General features: G+C 39.2%; 1 protein-coding gene across 1 annotated transcript in view; it reads right to left on the bottom strand.

The window, feature by feature from the left end:
- grxcr1 (glutaredoxin, cysteine rich 1) overlaps positions 1-6,340 on the bottom strand; it is a 38,755-nt gene extending 32,415 nt beyond the window's left edge. The window contains exon 1 of the mRNA XM_012956174.3: positions 6,234-6,340. Within this exon, the coding sequence (XP_012811628.1) occupies positions 6,234-6,279 (46 nt within the window). The 5' untranslated portion in view covers positions 6,280-6,340. The remainder of the gene's footprint in view (positions 1-6,233) is intronic.
- Positions 6,341-21,067: the final 14,727 nt, after the last annotated feature.

Raw genomic sequence — 21,067 nt, 5'->3', positions numbered from 1 at the left:
ATTTGAATGTGCATATACGTTCCTATCAGCTGCCCGATATGTGCTTGGTTCTATGTACCCAAATGCCACACTGGAGCAGGGCCCTCCCTCTATTGTCTTCTAATAATATGCAATTGTGACTGTGTATCTATTCTGGGCAAATGTTTGCCTGCATGTGTAACTGTTATGGCTTATTTACTCTGTAAAGCACTGTGGGAGACGATGGTCTACTGTATATAAATAATAATAATAATAATTGAAGCTTAATCTTGTTCATACTGTATGTTATATTCCTGTGACCCTGGCTGACTTCACTCTGCATGTTTCTGCCTGCCTCAACCTTGGTATAGTTATTCATACTGAAGCTGTTCTCATCTGTTTTGACGAGTTTGAATCCCGAATGGGAAAATTTGGATTGGATATGAAAATGTCTGAAGATCGCAAATATCACGAAAATGCTTACGAAAAAATCGTATTCGTCACGATAATATCATATTGGCGATCCGATAGTCACAAAATTTTCGTACCGAACGATTGTAAACAGTGGGAAAACCTTTCCGATTTTTTTGTGCAAGTGTACGAAAAAGTCGAGCGGGCGTTGAAAAAGTTGCGCAAGCGACAGAAAATTCGCGTTCGAATGAACACTCCGAGCATTTGTGTCTTAGTAAATCTGCTTTTGATTCAAAGGTGCTTGATACCTGGTTGACAAATAAATTATAAAAATATTACAATGGATTTATTACCAAAGAACGTGCCACGTGCCTTAAGTGCAAAAAATGCCTACAATAACTGAAGACTTAGCAATATCATCTATAGTACTTATTATACTTACAATAAGTGCTAATGCCAGTTATAGATGGTAAAATTCTCATTTTAATAGATGGCAAAAGTCTCATTTCAATAGTTATTTAATGCCCGGGACATTCCCAGAGAATGAAAATTAAAGCACATAAATGCCACAGTGAATTGCTAACCACCCCCTATGAATATATCGTACAAGCCTTTTGCCATAAAAAAGCTTTATGTGAAATGCATGTCGGTGGGATTCTCTAATTGATTTTATAGAAAATGTAATTTTAACCGAGAAATCTCTATTTATTAACATATACTAGTGCAATATATTCGTAGGAGGTGGATGGCAATTCACAGTGGCGTTTATATGCTTTAATTTTCATACCTCGCTTAAGGTGGCCATACACTAGCAGATCCGCTCGCTTGGCGATGTCGCCAAGCGAGCGGATCTTCCCCCGATATCCCCACCTACGGGTGGGCGATATCGGGGACCATTTAGGTAAAAAAAATAATAATCCGATCGTTTGGCCCTGGGGCCAGATGATCGGATTATGTGGGCGGCAATGGGGCAGTCGGATCGGGGACCGCATCAACGAGCCGATGCGGTCCCCGATCCGACCAGATTTTCTAACCTGGCCGATCGAGATCTGGCCAATTTCAGGCCAGATATCGGTCGGCCAGGCCGATCTGCTCTCCCCATACACGGGCCGATTAGCTGTCCAAAATGGCAGCAGCTGTGTTAAGCAAACAGAGAAAGGTTCTAGGGCTGTTTACTCAGGTATGGTAAATACACTGTTCTAGTTGGCACTAATGTGGCGAATCTATTGGCAGTAAAATGCCAAAATGACTTTCCTTCTCCTTTAAATAGCAATTGAAATGAGACAGAAGTTTTGAGAATATCTCCACCTTCTATAAATTTTTCATTTCCTAACTTGTATTCAAATGAATTGCAAGCACAATTTTTGTTTGAACATAATTCTTTTATATATAGATTTTTCTTTTGACAATTAATTTACACTTTAATTGGAAAACTGGCACTTTATAACAATGAATTAAGTTATTGAATTGTACCATCTTTAATTGGCCTGAGCTTTTATTGCAGCTAACCAATTACTATAGATGATAATAATAATAATGATTAATATTGATAAGTCTTCATTTATTGTAGGCATTTTTTTTGTACTTAAGGCATGTATTACTTTATCAGTTCTTTGGTAATAAATCCATTGTAATATATTTATAATTTATTTATTAATCAGGCACCAAGCATTTATCAATCATTAGAATAATTGTTTGGAATTCTGCAGGGGTTAAATTTACTCTTTCCTGAATTTTAAACACAAGAGATTGTAATCATTCTAACGTTGATATTATCTGCTGAACATATCCATTAAGAAGGTACAAAGAATTATCTTTGGGATTTAAATCAAGTTGCAAGCTAATCTTTTTAATTAGTGACTTAGGGGCAGATTATCATGTGATAAAATGTGAGTTAAGAGATTAATACATAAAAACTCACTCATGTTCTAATCATTCCTATGGGGTTTTTGGAAGTGTATTTATAAAATGGTGAATTTTAACTTTCACCTACTGATAAGTATGTTTCTAAAAACCCATAGTAATGAATAGAATGTGGTTGAGTTTTATGTACTACAGGTATAGGACCCGTTATCCAGAATACTCAGGACCAAGGGTATTCCGGATAAGGGGTCTTTTCATAATTTGGATCTCCATACCTAAATAAGGATAATAAGGATTATTTATATCTTAGTTGGGATCAATTACAAGGTACTGTTTTATTATTACAGAGAAAAAGGAAATCAGTTTTAAAATTCTGAATTATTTGATCAAAATGGAGTCTATGGGAGACAGGCTTTCTGTAATTCGTAGTTTTCTGGATAATGGGTAACGGAAATCCCATACCTGTAAAAGCTCTAAACTCACATTTTGATATATCTGCCCTGTAATGTGGTTTCCCTTTGAAAACTTTCTTTTGACTCAGTTCTTATTTTCTTCTGGCCCCATTTCACTAGCTCCCTGTTTAATCCTCGGGTTAGCCCTGTGTTGTATGAGAAGCTTATGTCTTTGCATTTTCTATAAGGTAATAACCAGGATAATTCTTTGTACCTTCTTAATGGTAAATGTTTAGCAGATAATATCAACACAAGAATGATTAGAAACTAAAAAAAAAAATCTATTTAACGGCTAAAAAAAACATTTTGATGCATCCAAATCCAAAACTGTATTTCAAAGTGTCTGATGACATTTCGGGACATGTGGTTCCACAAGAGCTGGAGATTTCCATTCCTGATCTAAAATTGTGCCGGTGTGATGCAGAAGTGTTAATGTGACATTTAAGCTGGCTCTTTGACAAAGTTCTCTGTGTTTGCAGTAAAAAACAATATGATTTATATCAGTAAAGGTGAAAGCCTGATATTTCTACTGACAAATTAGGAAAACTTGGTTTTTTTTGTACCATTGCTACTCTTTGTTCTGCTAGATGACCTAATAAAAGGGCATAGACAAGTTTGATTCATCAACTTAGAATCACTTATCATGTGCTAAATACTGGGTGCCATTGGTCTATGCTTATTTACTATGACCCAAAGGATATGATTGCAATGGAAAGTACTCAAATTGTATCATATTATTACTGCACCAGGAAACAGAGTTTCTCAGATAACCAACATGTCATTACCTAATGTAATCTCTGGCAAATCAGAGAAAGCAATGCTGAGGAACATAATGATTTGTGACCAAAGCTCTGCAGTATAACTCTGCTAAAAAGGCATTCTCTTTATTATAATTTTATTTTGCTGTAACCTGTATGGATAATCTGGGTGAAGGTCCCTGTGGATGATTATTCCAATAGTGCAGCACCTTAAGTAGGAAATCTAGATAGACTGGCACACAGTGAAACACATAGATAATATAATAATTAATAATTATTAATGATAATTATTAGGTTGCTGTTACCAACAGAATCATTTATACATGTGTCTAGGGGTTACATAAGGATGTACATTTTCCTATGTGTAATGACACTTACAAGATCTTTTCTTATGCCATTATCCTTTTAATAGGGATTTGCTGGATGACTAACAGATGTGCACACTCCTACACAACTCCTTCTATATCATGACTCAGAAGATTCACAAGTCTTATGACTTACTAATTAGAGCCATTCGCAGCCATCTGCCTGTGATTAAAAACCATGATAATTGCAGGTGCATTAATTCAAATTCACTAGAATTAGAATTATAGCCCTATTCTTAATCATATGATGGCTGTCTATGTGTTATAATTCTATATAGTCTATAACTAAAGCTATAACTATGAATAACACAACATACATAAGGTATGTACAACTATCAACAGTGCAGATTTTATTGATCTTTAGCTCCGTGCAGTGGCCTAACTAGTGTGCGCCGGGCCCCCCACAAAACAATCTTCAGAAGGGCCCAGCGCACGGAGATCCCTACCATGCCCCCTGACTGGCCACCCCCTGTGGGAGGGAGTTTTTTACTGACATAGAGGAAGAGGTCTGGGCCCCCTGGCTTGCCCAGGCCTCAGCAAAAGATGGATTATAGGGAAGACAGGGCAATATCTTGCCCCTTTCACTGACCTTTACTCATTATTTCACTATCGTTTATAGTCAAAGTTTTTTAGTCAAAATTACCTGAGCAAATTAGTCCAGTAAAATGAATTTTATCAGTCAAACCATTGTAACACTCACTCATCAGCCACACTAATCTTTAAAACTTTATCAAAACCAGCAAATGATTACCATGTGGATTTTCCTTTCTTCACACCATTATCTGAAAAGAGTTACTTATTTGGCATTGCAGTTTGTCAAGAGTTCCAGTGATACATCAGATCTACATGTCGTGGTTTTATCAGCCAGGAGTTGTATTACGAAATATAGAGCAAATGTCTATGCCTGAACCTTGCATTCTTCCTTTAAAAGTCAAATTGAAAAATAGGAATGATGAATTATTATATTGCACTAAACTCTAAAATATACTCAATTAGTTTGTCCACAGTTTGTACTAATGCTTTGGTACCTAGTAAGGTGCTGTCATATTCTTTAATTGTTATTCTAATAAATTAATTATTCTTTAGCTCCCTTTAACTGCCTTCATTTATGGGTGTGAACATCTGAATACACACTCCTGTGTCACTCCATCTGGGGCAGGTTATTGAGCCCTTTTGGGCATATAACTATTTATTGTACAGTACTGTGAAATATATGGGCACTTTAAAAATATATGCTAATCATAATAAGCATGGACACAGGCGCCACTAGGTCTCACCACTGCATGAAACTTTAGCTTCAGCTGCCCAAACTAACTTCTAAAACTGGGTGCAGAAATTCTTGGGGGGACCAAGGCCCCCTGGCCATGACTAATTTCAATAGAACCTTAAATGTATCATTAATGTCTATTGAGATAGGGATATACATGCCCAAACATGTATGTGTAAAAAAAAATTTAAACATATCCTTCTTCCAATGCTAGAATGACAATGACGCCCCTCGCCAATGTTGCACTGGTTAATGAAGCCAGCACTGTATTCATGGGGCAAGTGGAACTCCGGCTTCCGAATCAAAATTTGTTAAGAGTCCCTCACAACACAGAAACCCCTAATATACCTATCACTGTAATCTGTTCCTCCAAAAAGTATCAATAAATACCATTTTTATATGCGGCAATTCAGCTGCAAAACAGTTTCTCTCTTTCTGCGTCACTTGAAATCCCGGCAGGAGAGTAGGGACTTCACAGCTTACAGACAACATGCAGGAACTACATAACCCACAATGCATTGCACAGTGATGTTCCTTTCCTTATTGACATCATGTGTGCAGGGGATTGTGGGATTTGTAGGATGCAGGCTGAAGGCAGACAGAGGACAGTCGACTACTGTTACATTTTTCTCAGTAGTCAGCCAGATCAGCAGGGGAACCCTTAGGTAACTGCTCCAAACCATATTATTACATTACAAATCATGAAAAGGCTGCATATTTTTTAATTAATGTATATTGCAAAGTTGCTTGAAATTATGTTTGATGTTTAAAAAGCTGTGTTTAGGTGGAGTTCCCCTTTAAACAATGGGACAGAGGGAGACATGGAGAGTGAACTGGTGCAGAGGGAGATATGGAAAATGATTGAATATTGACCTGGGATGTAAAAGAACTGATATAAGCACTAGGGACAGAGGGGGTGACATATGAACTGGTGGAGGTGGAGAGACTTACATGAATCAAAGAGGGGAAATGAATTAATAGGACTTTACCAGAGGGGAGAAAAAAATGAAAATAAAGAGGAATGTGGCTACAACCCCCCAAAACTATGCCCATTTTACAAAAACACACCCTTTTCCATGTTTGGAAAGGCAGCATCAGAAGACAGACAGACACACAGTGGCCCCAACCATTTCATTATGTACTGTGGTCCTAAACATACCAATTAACCCCAGATAGTCCAGTAAGATCATTGCAGAATTTGCCATGAGTACTCTGTTGGCTGGAGGGTTTCAGCTCTTGTGCTTGCCAGTTTCCTTGGGCTCTCAGTAATTGTCCCTTCCACACAGTCAACTCCCTCTGCCTCATTTGCAACATGTGTTACTGATCAAGTAGTTAATGTGTACCTATCAACCAAAAGTTGCTTTCCCTGGAGTGTTTCCCGGGTTATTCAGCACACAGGCTCCTAGCTGCCTGTCACCCCCCAGTGGCCAGAGCTGACAGTTCCTCAGCGCAGCCTCAGAGAAAGGAAAATCAAAAGACCTATGTCTGTGGTGCCTGATTTACATCATATATTTAGACTACACTTAGGATACTGACTATGCTATCCGCCACAAATTATGGGTGTTAAACTGATTAAGGTTTGACTAGTTAACTAACAAAAAAACATGTTGAAGCAGAAAATACTGATGAAATTATTGACAAACACGTAAACTGCTAACTGCTTGTAAAAGAGGGGAAAGGAAGCGTGTCTGCAGCTGAGAGAAAAACATATAAAATATCTATAAAATAAATCAATGAATATTACATTTTGGTGACAGTTAAAAGGAAAGAAAGGAGTTTTTCCTAGATTAGGAAAATCATTGCCTAGGGCTTACACTAAAATAGTGAATTGGATTGCCTAATTGCTTAAAACTGTACTGTCCAACTGGTGGCCTGCAGGCCTGCTTACCTTTGTGTAAGTTTTAAATGTATCAGTACTGAGATTAACTGGCTCCTGCATTATTTACACCTCAGATTCATGCACCCCCTGTATTGTTTACACCTGTAAGGCCCTACATTGGTGACACCTGTAGGAACCCAGACTGTAGGTGCCTGTGTTGTTCACCTGTTCACACCTCAGACTGATTGTAGTTGCTGCACTGGCATTGTGTCACTACAATGTACCACTATGTACTGCAGTATGAAATATTTTGAAGTCGTCATGATCAGTTACTTGCATAGTAATGATAGGTTTTCCTCTCTCCTTCCCTATTCTGCCTGCCCTTCCTGTTGCTGTCTGTGTGTGCCATACTCTGTGTGCCCTGCCCTACCCTGCCTGTGTGTACCATACTCTGCCTGCCCTATGCTGCCTGTGTGTGCCATATTCTGCTTGCCCTATGCTGCCTGTGTGTGCCATACTCTGCCTGCCCTACCTTGCCTGTGTGTGCCATACTCTGCCTGCCCTATGCTGGCTGTGTGTTCCATACTCTGCCTGCCCTACCTTGCCTGTGTGTGCCATACTCTGCCTGCCCTACCTTGCCTGTGTGTGCCATACTCTGCCTGCCCTATGCTGCCTGTGTGTGCCATACTCTGCCTGCCCTACCCTGCCTGTGTGTGCCATACTCCGCCTGCCCTATGCTGCCCATGTGTGCCATACTCTATGTGCCCTGCCCTACCCTGCCTGTGTGTACCATACTCTGCCTGCCCTATGCTGACTGTGTGTGGCATACTCTTCTTTCCCTATGCTGCCTGTGTGTGCCATGCTCTGCCTGTCTAATGCTGCCTGTGTGTGCCATACTCTGCCTGCCCTATGCTGCCTGTGTGTGCCATACTCTGCCTGTCTAATGCTGCCTGTGTGTGCCATACTTTGCCTGCCCTATGCTGCCTGTGGGAAGTCAACCTGGCAGGAGATTGTTCTGGTTTGTTAGCATTTGGAAATAGTTGTTAGGGTGTCTCTAAGGTGTTTAAGTATGTGTTAGGGGTTGCTGTGCTATCCACAGGGGAGGAGGATACATATGGATTAAAGATTACGTCTTGATATGATATAAACTTCTTCATGTATAAGTGAAGGGTGATATTTCTGCAGTGAGCTCCAATTATTTGTGGAGTTTCTTTTGGTGTGCTACCAACATTAATGTGGGTATGGTCTTAAAAGTTTTTGTGATAACATGGGTGTGGTTTTTAATTGGATGTGGTTAAAAAAGGGAGTGGTCAAAAAGTGCTTCCATTATTGGCCCTCCAACACAAGGCAGAAAAATTCTGACCCTCGGTACCACAGAAGTTGGATGGCACTGCTTAATACCAATAGTAAGATTTGCTTTTGCTCATCTTCACTGCATATGGGACATTCCATTGTAGCTGCAAATATATAGATATCGTGACTATACACAGCATATTTATTTATGGTCTATTAATCTTTGGCATATTAAAATTAAATAATTGTGTCAGTTTTTCTCAGTGCACAGCAATAAAGCAAAGTCAAATTATGAAAATGAAGTTAGATATCCTGCTAACGCTAGCTCTCGTTTTGATAAAGAAGAGTAGGTATCTGTATTAGTGCCAGATTTTCATTACATTGTGTATTTTTGTTTTCCCTTAGGTACTTCATTATAGTAATGTATGTGCCCTGAAAGCTTTTCCTGGAATTAGAGTGGATGTGGCAAGGTTTAAATAATTGTTTTCAATAAAGATAAGTGAAGCATAAAGTAAGTAATTTGATTTTGCCAGGCTCCCAGTTCCTTTGCTTGTACACTTGAAACAACTTTAGTTCATTCATATTTCTCAGTTTCTTTTATGCAGCCAATGGCAAATTGCAACCAGTGAATGACAATTATACTATCATTGTTTAAAGTTGTTTAGGTCACAAAACAGCAAATCTCACACCTAGCAGCATTTTAGCAATATACTAACATACCATTACAAAATATTAACAAAAAAATACTAGGGCTAAAGTCTGTGGGTGGAATAATGCCAAAAGTGGCTGGGTAATTGATTCAGAACATAAGAGGCTCTTTAAAATGACTTTACTATGGAAAAGAAGAGACTTGCAAACCACACACCTATTAATGGAAGCTTAGGAACACTAGACATTCCAGAAGGCTACAAATCTGTCTACCTTCACCTAGCTCAGGTGTGGACCCCTGGGTGCAATAGTGTTTCTAATATAATTTCATTCCTGTATGTTGTTTACATTGTTTCTCTTGTAAAAGATATTGTTCTAATTGTCTCTTGTCTCTAAGAAAAAAAAAAATATAGAAGAATATATATTTTTTTATGCAATTTAAGTGGACAGAAGACATGTGCACTTTGTGTAGTGTGCCAAAAACAAGCCCCCCCCCCCACAAGTATAAGCCACACCCACTGTGTGGGCTGGAAATTACAGCTTCTGCAAACACAGCACCCTGCCTATGTAACACAGCACAACCCCAGCATATTCTATATTACCCCACATTGTGAATTATATTTGTTATAAAAGTGAAATGGTCCGGCAGTTTGGCCAGTGTTTCCCTAAGAAGATAAAAATGTAGTTTTGGGTGTAAAGGACAATATACAAATAGTTAAGGTAAATAATTCCCTTTAAAGAAAATTGGGCAATGAAAGGGGTAATGAAGCCAGCGTCGGACTGGGCCCAGACCCGAACCCCCAAGGGTGCCGCAGGTAAGTTTCATTTAGGTGTGGTCAAGGGAGGGGGTTGGAGGGTGTTGGGGGCCCCTGCAGGTGGAGATGTGAAGGTGGCGGGGGCCACTGGGGGGTGCAGGGGCCCCTGAGGCAAAAGCCCCAGTGGGCTTTGCACCCCCAGTCTGAACCAAAATGACATGATTGTGTGCAATTCCATTGGGCCTGGATCAAGGGATCTAGAAAATCAAAAGGTTTAGTTTAAAACTATTTTCTTTATTGTCTCTGTGAACCGAAATTGCAGCAATTGTTTCCATATCCTAGCATGCGCATAAATAATTTTTTAAATTTACTATGCAACAGTTATTATTTGCTGAATGCTGGCAAGGAAAATGTAGTTTGCAGCCTAGTAAATACTCCCACTTATATGTACACAAAGACAAAGGGATAAAAACCTGTTCTTATAACAACATCTTACTTACAAGTTTGTGAGAAAAGAATAGAGTATAAATTGTTGTGCAACTATTTCACCTAATATAAGTCACACATTGCATAATATTATTTGTTCTAGGAAGGGCACACTCGTGATAATATCTGAAGTTTCCTTTTCCCTAATAGGTAGTTTTAGTCATTAGAATAGCAGAGACATATTCCTCATTTACCCCCATTTTATTATTAGTATTCTGTATTTAAATAGCACTGACATATTCTGCAGAAACTTCATTCCCCGTCCTAGTGGGCCTTACATTCTAATGGTCCTTATCACATACAGTATGGTCAATGTTATCAGTAGCCAGTTAACCTAAAAGAAATGTACAGTATGCATTTGAAGGAAAGTGTAGTACATAGAGGAAAGCCACAAAAGCACAGACAAAAACATCCCAAATTCATGCAGATCATGCCGCAGACTGGTATTAAACCTAGGATGTCAATGCTGCAAGGTAGTCATGCTATACATTACACAACCCTAGCTGCCCATTTGGCTTAGTTGACAGAGTACTCCCATAATATACTGTGGATAAGTAACATCTCTGTACTCAGGACATTTCCCTGGCTAGATTAAAGCTATGTGACTCTGTTTCTATCAGTGTATATTAAGCCTTATATCAACTTGCTCATTTCCCTGTGAAGCACAAGTAGATTAATCAGTTACTAAGCTGCACAGAATGACTCAAACCAACTGGAGGTTTTGCCTCTAAACTGAGCATGCTGAGGACTAATGCAAATATTCTTTGTTTACAGAAACAGCATTTTGATCTTTGAGTGTTTCTATGAACTTTGTGTTTGTAAAGAACACTGAACTGGACAAAGAACAAACAGCCCCTTAGTGCTAAAAGCCGTGGCACATAAAACACACAAGAATATATCATTACAAGAGGAAGGCTTGTACACTTACCTAGTTCATCAAAGAATCCACCGAATGCCCCAAATACTTTTTTTATTAGAAGGAAAATACTAAGACCTTGTCTCTGTTGGAGAGCCAAGAGTTGGTTTGGGGGGCTTATGGAAATAGAATCCTCTACTTTTTTCTTATATACAATGCCATCATAATGTTGCAACAGAACTGGATTTTTATTTTTGTAATGTATATAAAGCAACATTTTTTTGCTGACAAGGCTAACTTTTGATCAGCTGTATTTTCCAGTTCATACAGTAGCTAATTGCCTGTAGAAGATGGCCCAGCGGTTAAGCAATCAGCTTTTAATGTGGGCTCTTATATTAAAGTCCCTTGTTGGTTCCTTGTGTACTTGAAAAGTCACTTAATCTCATGATACCCTACCTAATTTAGTGTGTCTGTCATGGCTGCCCTGATTGCAGTGTACCTTCTTGGCCTTTGAATAGGTCTTGATTGGCAGTGCACCTCTTTGGCTTAAACTAGACTAAAGCTACTCCATGTTTAGTCCATGCAAGGTAGATAACTAGACTACCAGCACAGATTAATGACTAATTCTTTGTGGGTAACTGTGCTCTGCTGCATGTTCTGTTTGTTGCATTAATGCTATACAAGCTGAGAGCAGAGAGCAATACAGTGGATACAGACAGACTGCAGGGGATAGCACAGATAGATAGACTGCAGCGGATAGCACAGACAGACAGGCCCAGTGAGCAGGCAGAACATTTCTATCCCCAGGGCCACTCCTGCCGTGAGTAAAGATGAGAACCTTGCCTCAGGCGGCAGTGAGTTACCAGGGAGCAGCAAAAAGCTTAAAGTAACTTTAAAAGCTGAATTTTTGTTTTTTATAATGGAAATTTGGCTCTGCTAGTGCAGAGAGCACATTAGCCAGATTATATAGCCTAGATTACATAGTTGTTTAAAGAATATGTTAGCTCTTGATCTCTCATTTACACTGTGCAAATTATTTCTGAGAAACCCCACTGCCAACTCTACAATTACCAGCCTCCCTGGATTCCCTGACCCCATCACACTCTTTAACTTATTATTTCCTATCTTTCTTACTGCTGGGAATAAATGAAACTTAAGCAGAACCTGAAATTCTAGGAAGGAGTTAAAGGGGTGGTTCACCTTTTAGTTTGTTATAGAATACCCTATTGCCAAAACCTATTACTATGTGGCTATGATTTCACTGTTATTGTTACTTTTTATTATTTCTCGTCCTATTAAGGCCAACGCCTATTCATATTGCTATCTCTCAGTCAAACCACTGCCTGGCTGCTAGGGTATATAAGACCCTAGCAACTATATTGCTGCTAAAATAGCAAACTGGAGCCCTGCTAAACAAAAAGCTAAACCATAAAAAATGAAGACCAATTGTAAGTTGGCTCAGAATAGCAATCTCTACATCATGCTACAAGTTATTTTAAAGGTGAACTACCCCTTTAATGCTCTGTGCTTCAGAAAGGGCAAACAGCCCACTAAGGCCAGAACCCACTGAGAAAAGTCCTGTCTTCTGGCAGGCCAGTCTGACACAGTAAATGTTCATTTCCACCAGTGCAAAAGCCCATTTCAACTTGCCTTAGGGAAGGTAACATAAGAACAATGAATATCCATGGGTTACTGCACTGGCCATTTTGCCAGTAAACTAAAGCACAATAATTGCAAAAGGGTTGTGTGAGCAGCAGTTATCTGTTTGTTGATTTTTCTCCCATATTGACATTATTGCTTTCTCGGACAGTTTATTTTTAGTACTGATATCTAGGTAACTGAAGCACAGTATTTCCCTTTGTTTATTCAGCAGTGACTGACACTATATGGCATTTGCCATATCCTCATACCCTCTGCCATTTTAATGTAAGACAGAGGTTCATAACTACATTGCTTGAAGGAGAACGAAAGGTGAAAACATGGGGGTTGACAAAATGTTAGGCACCCCCCAGTGATTAAGATTGTTTACCAGTGTGTTTTTTCTACTAAAAGGAACCAGGTATATGTATACAATTACAGGGCGGTGCCTAACATTTTGGCAACCACCAGTGATTCTGCCTTTCCTTCTGCTTTATGACTTATTGTGGCCACAATTCTTAAGATATGATTGCAGGAATAAAGGTAAATCTGTCAGACATCTCCACAAGCTCACTGATCTCTGACACTTTTAGCATATGATAATAACAAACCACTAGCAGGATAGCAGCAATAATGTTATACTGCTGTATTGTAAAGGAGCTGAGATTAAGGGGCAGATTTACTAAAACTCTTTAACATTTCTCATTTTTTTCTTTTTAAAAATTTAAATAAACTAATTTTCACGAAAGTCTGAGATTTACTAAAAAGTCTGAACTGAAAAAGTCCATGTGGGAAAAAGCTGCTGAAAAGTCCTGAATTTTTTTAAATGTTGCACTAAAACCTCTACTTATTTCAATTGTTGCACAAAAAAACTGTGTTAAGATGCGAAATTGTCAGATTAGGATTTTTAGCAGTTTTGTTGCATAGTAAATCTTGAAAAAGTGTGTCTTTTTTTTCTTCCACTGTATCACTAAAAAATCCAAATCGGAAAAAAAATCTGATTGTTAGTAAATGGCCCCCATGACCATAGGTGACTAATCTCCTTGTGGGCCATCAGCTTTACCTCTGGCTGGAACAGTAAGCATTATACATAAGGAACTTCATTTCTAGCCTAGGGGCTGATTTACTAACCCACGAATCCGACCCGAATTGGAAAAGTTCCGACTTGAAAACGAACATTTTGCGACTTTTTCGTATGTTTTGCGATTTTTTCGGCTTCTTTACGAATTTTTCGTTACCAATACGATTTTTGCGTAAAAACGCGAGTTTTTCGTAGCCATTATGAAAGTTGCGTAAAATCTGGCGCTTTTTTCGTAGCGTTAAAACTTGCGCAAAAAGTTGCGCTTTTTTCGTAGCGTTAAAACTTACGCGAAACTTTGCACCTTTTAAGTTTTAACGCTACGAAAAATGCGCAACTTTTCGCGTAAGTTTTAACGCTACGAAAAAAGCGCAACTTTTTACGCAACTTTCGTAATGGATACGAAAAACTCGCGTTTTTACGCAAAAATCGTATTGGTAACGAAAAATTCGTAAAGAATCCGAAAAAATCGCAAAACATACGAAAAAATCGCAAAATACCGATTAAAAACGCAATCGGACTCATTTCGACCCGTTCGTGGGTAAGTAAATCAGCCCCTTAGTCTTTTGTTGAGCTATATTTGCCATTTAAAGCAAATAAATGCTAAAAAAAAAAGGCTGAACAACATCATTATAAAAAAAAAATAATAACACTCACTTTTATAGTAAAATATAGAATGACATAAAAAATGTCATAGCAGATTGGTGGGAGATATTATCTTCCACCAATAAACAACAGTCACAGTGGAGGTAGGTAACAGGGAACTGTAAAATAAGCTCCATATTTGCTCTCTGCTTAAGCATGGTCCTGGCCACTTTTGGCTATCCTTGGACCTTAAGCATTAACTGAAAGCCCAGTGTTGTTTGGGGTTCTTGGGAACTACTCTGGTGCCACCTTGCATCTAGCGGCAGCTGGCTACGGAATTGCTCTACTGGGGCACTAGTGCCATGCCAGAATTGTGCCATAGGTGTGGGACGTAGAAACTACCAGATGTGTGGATCAAATGACCACAGTGTGTGTGAATGTGACAGGGACGTTAGGTTGTAAGCTCCACTAGAGTTGCTACTTTACCCCTTTAGCCACATATTAAATCCACATCCTGCATGGCTAATTAGCAAATAATTGCTGCCGTCTGAACTGATTTATGTGCAGCCATGCAGCATGTATCTAAATGAATTGCTAACTTGCCATGCAGGATGTGGATTCAATATGTGGCTGGTATTAAAGGGGTGAGGTAGCACTATGCAAATAACGAATAGCAGTAATAATAATGTGCCCCGAAACTCCATGAAAACAAAGCGCAATAGATAAGCTTTCGTTTCTACGAATAACAAATGAATTTAAACAAACCATTTATAGTGCGGCTACATGAAATGATTTGGCTTACAGTGTGAGATAGGGCTCTGATAAATGTCATAGTTTTCTGTTGCGCTAGAAAGGAAGAAGTGAAAAGGAACACAGTCTGCTGATTCACTCTATTGATTTTCTATGGTACAAAGAGTAGATTACTAGCTACAGACGTGCACTATGGCTCTCAGAGAAAATAATCTGTTGGCAACAATTCATCAAAGAGATACAGCAGCTGTTTAGAAGAAACATAAGTGCATGGAAATGTTTTCTGCATGTGAACACTGAAATACACAGTACTACACTCCATAACTCTACTCAGGGCACTCCCTAAAATCAGTATTAAGTATTGCACATCAAGGTTAGACAAAGAAATATGCTTATAGCAGTCAGGATATGAATAAAAAACATTCAGTCCTATAAGAGGCTGTGATTTGCATGTGCACCCCAAAAAGGCCCTAGCCAGCCAGTCATATCTTTCTCTCTGCCAACTGACCCTGTGAAGGTGGACACAGTTGGCAATAGAATAGCAGAAAACACATAGATTCCCAACAGAGGCTTATACTCCTTTTATTAAAATCTTTATTGTGAGATACCAAGGTGCAAACAGTACATTGCATGCAACCCTCAATCTCTTTTTCTGCGAAAATACAGTTGGCAGCCACATTGTGAATTTAAGGGTCCTCAATGCGAGTCCTGCTGCTTCATCCAGACAAGATTACCTGGAGCCCATGCATAAGGAGAATAATGCTGGATGAAAAAAGAGTCACTGATATAGGTTACTGTCCAGATGTAAATTTGCCCAATGTTGATAAATGAGCCCCAGTGTTATCATTCTATTGACCATTTACTTACTTTTATAGTAAAGTAGAGCATTGCTGCTATATACTGACTGAAAGGGTATCCAACAGATTAGCAAGCAGGCAGACAGCCTGAATGAATAGAAAAACAGGAATAGAAGAGGAGCTGCAGGGGTAATTTATGACCAAAAGCAAGATTGTTCTTGCTGTAGCCAGTTGCATGAAATATCCCACTCATTAAAGAAGAACTAAATCTTAACAAAGAAGGCTAGAGTTCTGCGCCAGTCCTATGCAGTGTGCACCTTCAGACAAGGTGCAATATTTTCCATGTTTACCTCACTTACTTTGGCTTTGATACATTTTTTAGCCTGAGATGGTGGCTTGCTAGCTATGTTACCCAACAGTGGCAATGCAAGTTTCATGGGTTCCTCTTACGTTAGGAATGCTTTTTGAAGTAATTTGATTTATTAAAAAAAAAGTGTCACTGGCTAACATGTAAACTAAATAGCATTGGGCCATTTGGTCCATTATTAGATCTACAATCTAATAAGAAGTAAGAAGTGAGGAGGAGCGGCAACCATAGATGGTAGTCCTTAAGGTAACACCCAGGTAGTCATGCAATATTCCTTGCCTTGTTTAGCCGTTAAAGCCTGAAGCTCTGGTAACATCACATCATGCTCCTGCTGGCTGCTAGTACACACACTACGCTTGCATTAGACTTGTATATTATTATTATTATTATTATTATTTATATAGTGCCATCAGTTTATGCAGAGCTTTACAGACTAGAGGGGTACAAAAGACAGAACAGTTAACATGTACATATAAACAATTCACAAAAATGGTTTACAGTTAAATTTGGATGAGGATCGGAGACACTAGGTGGAAGGCCCTGCTCGCAAGAGCTTACATTTTAAAAAGAGTTTACATTCTAAAATATATATCTATATACTCATACCATTCATTACGTTACACAATTTCAAAGAAAATATTATGGAAGTTCAGACACCCTTGATAAGATTGCTCAGATGTAAGGCACAAAAAATTGTTTTCCCTGGTGCCCTGCAATAACCACAAACAAGCAGCAATGTGAAGACCATGATAGTGATCCAGTCATCACAAGCATTATGTCATCTGGATCTATTTCACCTTTCTAAAAGACTCCCTGTCAGTTGGTGATGAAATTTATCGGATATTAAGCGTTGCTTCGCTGACAAAATAAAATAATCCCCAGGGAAAAGTATAAACTGTATGTGTTGTAACATTCCGTGGTCTTTCTGAATTGTTACGCTCTGAGCTATAGATCTGATGAATCACTGCACATATTTCATTCTTGAAAATGTTTTGTAAATCTATAGAAAAAGGAAACGTTTCACTGGACCTTTCCTGATTAAATATTTACACACTTTCTTTCCGAAGACATTCTTACCTCTGAAGCGCAGAGAGCCATGAAAGTCACTGCAAGTCACTGCTGAAAATAAAGTGTGCTAAGAGCTCTCCCATGTTTGTGAAGGGTTTAAAGAATCAATAGGAGCCAACAATATGTATTAATATGATAAAAACAGGGAAGTTAATTATCACATACCCAAAGGGAGAGTCTGCAGCTGGTAAATAATTATTCTTCCGTTTAAAGGCCAAGTGTCAGGAAGGGACAGAAATGGGAAATGTTGGAGGAATGTTGATGGCCCCATGGTAAGGTATTTTTTCTGCCCCCATGGGCAGTTTCTCTAGTCCAACATGCCTCTTTGAAAGGATTAGCACTGCTTCTCAGAAACCCTCTTTAGTGGATTGGAATAATATACCTTGAACAGCTAAATATTCTAACTTCTCCAGTAGCCACTACATTTGAATTCAATTAAAGGAGAACTAAACCCTAAAAATGAATATGGCTAGAAATACCATATTTTATATACTGTACTTACTGCACCAGCCTACATTTTCAGCATCTCTATAAAAGCAATGATCCAGGCTTTCAATGTTGTTACAGGAGCTCCCCATCTTGGATTTTGTTTGGAGTGTCAGTGACACTGCACATGGTCAGTGGGCTCTGGGCAGCTGTTGAGAAGCTGAGCTTAGGGGTTGTTGCAAATTATCAATCAGAAAATAAGGTTGGCCTGTCATATAAGCTGTTGCTAAAAAGAGTTGCCATTTTCTAATAATCTGTATTATTTAGGAATCAGCCTTATAGTATAACATTTATATCCCATATATTATTATTATTATTATTAACATTTATTTATAAAGCGCCAACATATTCCGCAGCGCTGTACAATAGGTGGGTTACATACATTGGACATACAGAGTAACATATAAAGCAATCAATAACCGATACAAGAGGTGAAGAGGGCCCTGCCCAAAAGAGCTTACAATCCATATATATATAGTTTATTGTAAGTTGGTCCCTTAGATCAAGTAAATGAAAGCAGCACAGAGCATCTGCAGTGAATCAGCAGAAAAGAAGATGGGGAGCTGCAGTGGGGGAATATTTGGGGGCACGGATTTTTATTGCTAAAGGGCTGTGGTTACCTTGGGCTACTACATAATCTCAATCTCTAATGTACAACATTCAGGGCCGGATTTCTGTTTTGGGCGCCCCGAGGCCGCCCCTGTGGGTCGCCCCCTCCCCACCCGTGCGCATGCGCAAAAGCGCCCCCCCCCCCCAGTGCGCATGCGCGAAAGCGCGCCCCCCCCGTGCACATGCGCGAGAGCGACCCCACCAGTGCGCATGCGCTCCTTTAAACTCCCATACGGAGCAGTGGGGAGAGGTCGCGACTGCTCCGTATGGGAGCCAAATTTAAAAGAAATTTTGCGGCGGGGCGGCATGCCGCCACTAAACTTCTGCCGCCCTAGGCCCGGGCCTTTGTGGCCTCTCCACAAATCCGGGCCTGACAACATTTCTGCCTTATTTATTAAATTAAGCTTTATCTCTCCTTTAATGCTTGTTTCCTATTATAGTGGCTCCATACAATAGATCAACACTACTTCTAACAATCCCAACCACCCCCAGCATAATGGATCAGCATAGCCAATACCTTGTCATAAGATAAACCCTGCTTCTACTAGCAGTGCCCTGTAATAGATCAGAACTGCCCCCCTTCCCAAAAACCTCTAGTGAATTATTTCTTCTTCATGCCTACACTACATATTGTACTGAATCAGTACAGAATCTCTAGTTCAGTAGTTTACAAATGGATCAAAATCCCCACCACTATGCTACCCTTTAACTAAAACTGGGAGAGTCTGATTCATTTGTTGAAGCTGTGCAAAATGCTTCCACCAGCAAGCTGAACAAATGTATTATTACTATTGACATTACAAGACAAGCATTTTGCTATTAGTACATCAGGACATTTACTGCATTATGGGCACACTCAAGAGAGGACTGTGAGCCAAAAGCTATGACTTCCATTGAATTTACAATACAGAACACTCCACAGTAAATCTGCCAAAATATCTTCCACTTCCATAGAGTGTGGGAATATACAGCCACTACTGTTCACCACTCTTTCTATAAGAAACAGCAAAAGATAAATAATTTCTGTTTTTGTATTCAGAAAACACAGACTGCACTTGGGCAGAGGGCAGGTTTGAGACTGCTGTAATTTTAATAACACTCCTTTTGCCACATAGGTTTCCAGTTTTACTTGTCAAATAAGCAAAAACAGATCTGTCTTGAAGAGTTCTGGACTTGCCCTGCCTGAACAACATCAGATTGGGGATCAGTCAGGGATGTAGCGAACCTCACAAAAAAAGTTTGCGAACCCGTTTGCGAACTTCTTCCAAAAAGTGCGAACTTTTACGAACTTTGCAAACCCCATAGACTTCAATGGGAAGGCAAACTTTGAAACCTAGAAAAGCCATTAATGGCCAGAAAATTGACTTTAAAGTTGTTTAAAGGGTGCCACGACCTGGACAGTGGCATGCAGGAGGGGGATCAAGGGCAAAAATTTCTCTGAAAAATACGTTGTTGTAATCAGTAATCAGAAAATAAAAGCAGTCCTTACAAGGACTATTGGGTTACAGCAGATGAGATCAGAAGGACAGCTGTCCCCAGCAGCTACATACAGAGCAGTAGAAAGTAGATTACTAGTCAGCAAAGCTACCTAAACTGTCCCTCAAACCCCTGCACAGCTCTCTCCCTATGCTAACTCATCAAGCACACACAGGCAGAATGTAAAATGGCTGCTGGGCTTCGGTTTATATATGGAAGGGAGTGGTCCGGGGGTGGTCCAGGAGGGAGAGCTGCCTGATTGGCTGCCATGTATCTGCTGGCTCTGGGGTGAGAGGTCAAAATTTGGCTCCAGCTAAGGCGAACCCAAAATTGCAAACATCGCTAAAAGTTCACGAACTTGCGAACACCTGATTTTGGTGCGAATTAGTTCTCCGGTGAACAGTTCGCTACATCTCTCATCAGTCAAATATCTTGCAGTCTACAGGGGTGCTAATTTTCTAGCTTTGTCACCATTTTTTTGAGCAACCATAATATGTCTAAAGTAGACCTGTGTGCTTACTATTATTGCGGTTAGATTAAAAATTACAAATATGTGGGAATTTGGTGGAAAAACCACCACAAATGACACTTATATTTTGCAATGGTTACTCCCAGTTTTTGGATTTGTTTAACGTTTAATTTAATTTGTATTAATTTACAAATGTTAGCAGCTTCTGCCAAACACTATGCTGTATATGACAGGTTCAATGAATCAAAATATAGATTCATAAGCTTACATTGTTACATTTATTACATATGTGATCCACCAGGTTCCTTCACTTGTCTCTCTTGTGGGAGTCTCTGTGTTCCCACTCTCAAAAGTTGCAATTATTTGATTAATGATCCTGATATACTTTGAGTATCTCAATAAGTAGTATGTAATGTAACTTCATTATTTTAGGGCATATAATTATTTCTACCATATGTAGATATAATTATATATTTACATTACTGTTTTTTCATTATATAAAAAACATAATCTGATCAATTGATTGATAATCATAAAACATTGGCATTAGAACTTTTAGAACAAATAAATACAACTAAGAATCTACCAAACACATATAGCTAGAGAAGGGAAAATGCTGGTAAAACTACAATAAATTGTTATGTAAAGCTTGACTACCTAATTAGCCAAACCAGTGATCCGGGAGCCCTATATCAAGTACGACCCAGGCCTTCAAGCAGTCCCCTATCTTGTGATGTTTGTGGGCCACATTTTAAGTGCGAGTGGCACTGCATATGCTCAGTGTGCTCGAGTCTGATGAGCATATGCAGTCTA

The sequence above is a fragment of the Xenopus tropicalis genome, chromosome 1 (genome assembly GCF_000004195.4).
Source record: "Xenopus tropicalis strain Nigerian chromosome 1, UCB_Xtro_10.0, whole genome shotgun sequence".
Lineage (NCBI taxonomy): Eukaryota > Metazoa > Chordata > Amphibia > Anura > Pipidae > Xenopus > Xenopus tropicalis.
This window is presented reverse-complemented; position numbering and strand designations above follow the sequence as displayed.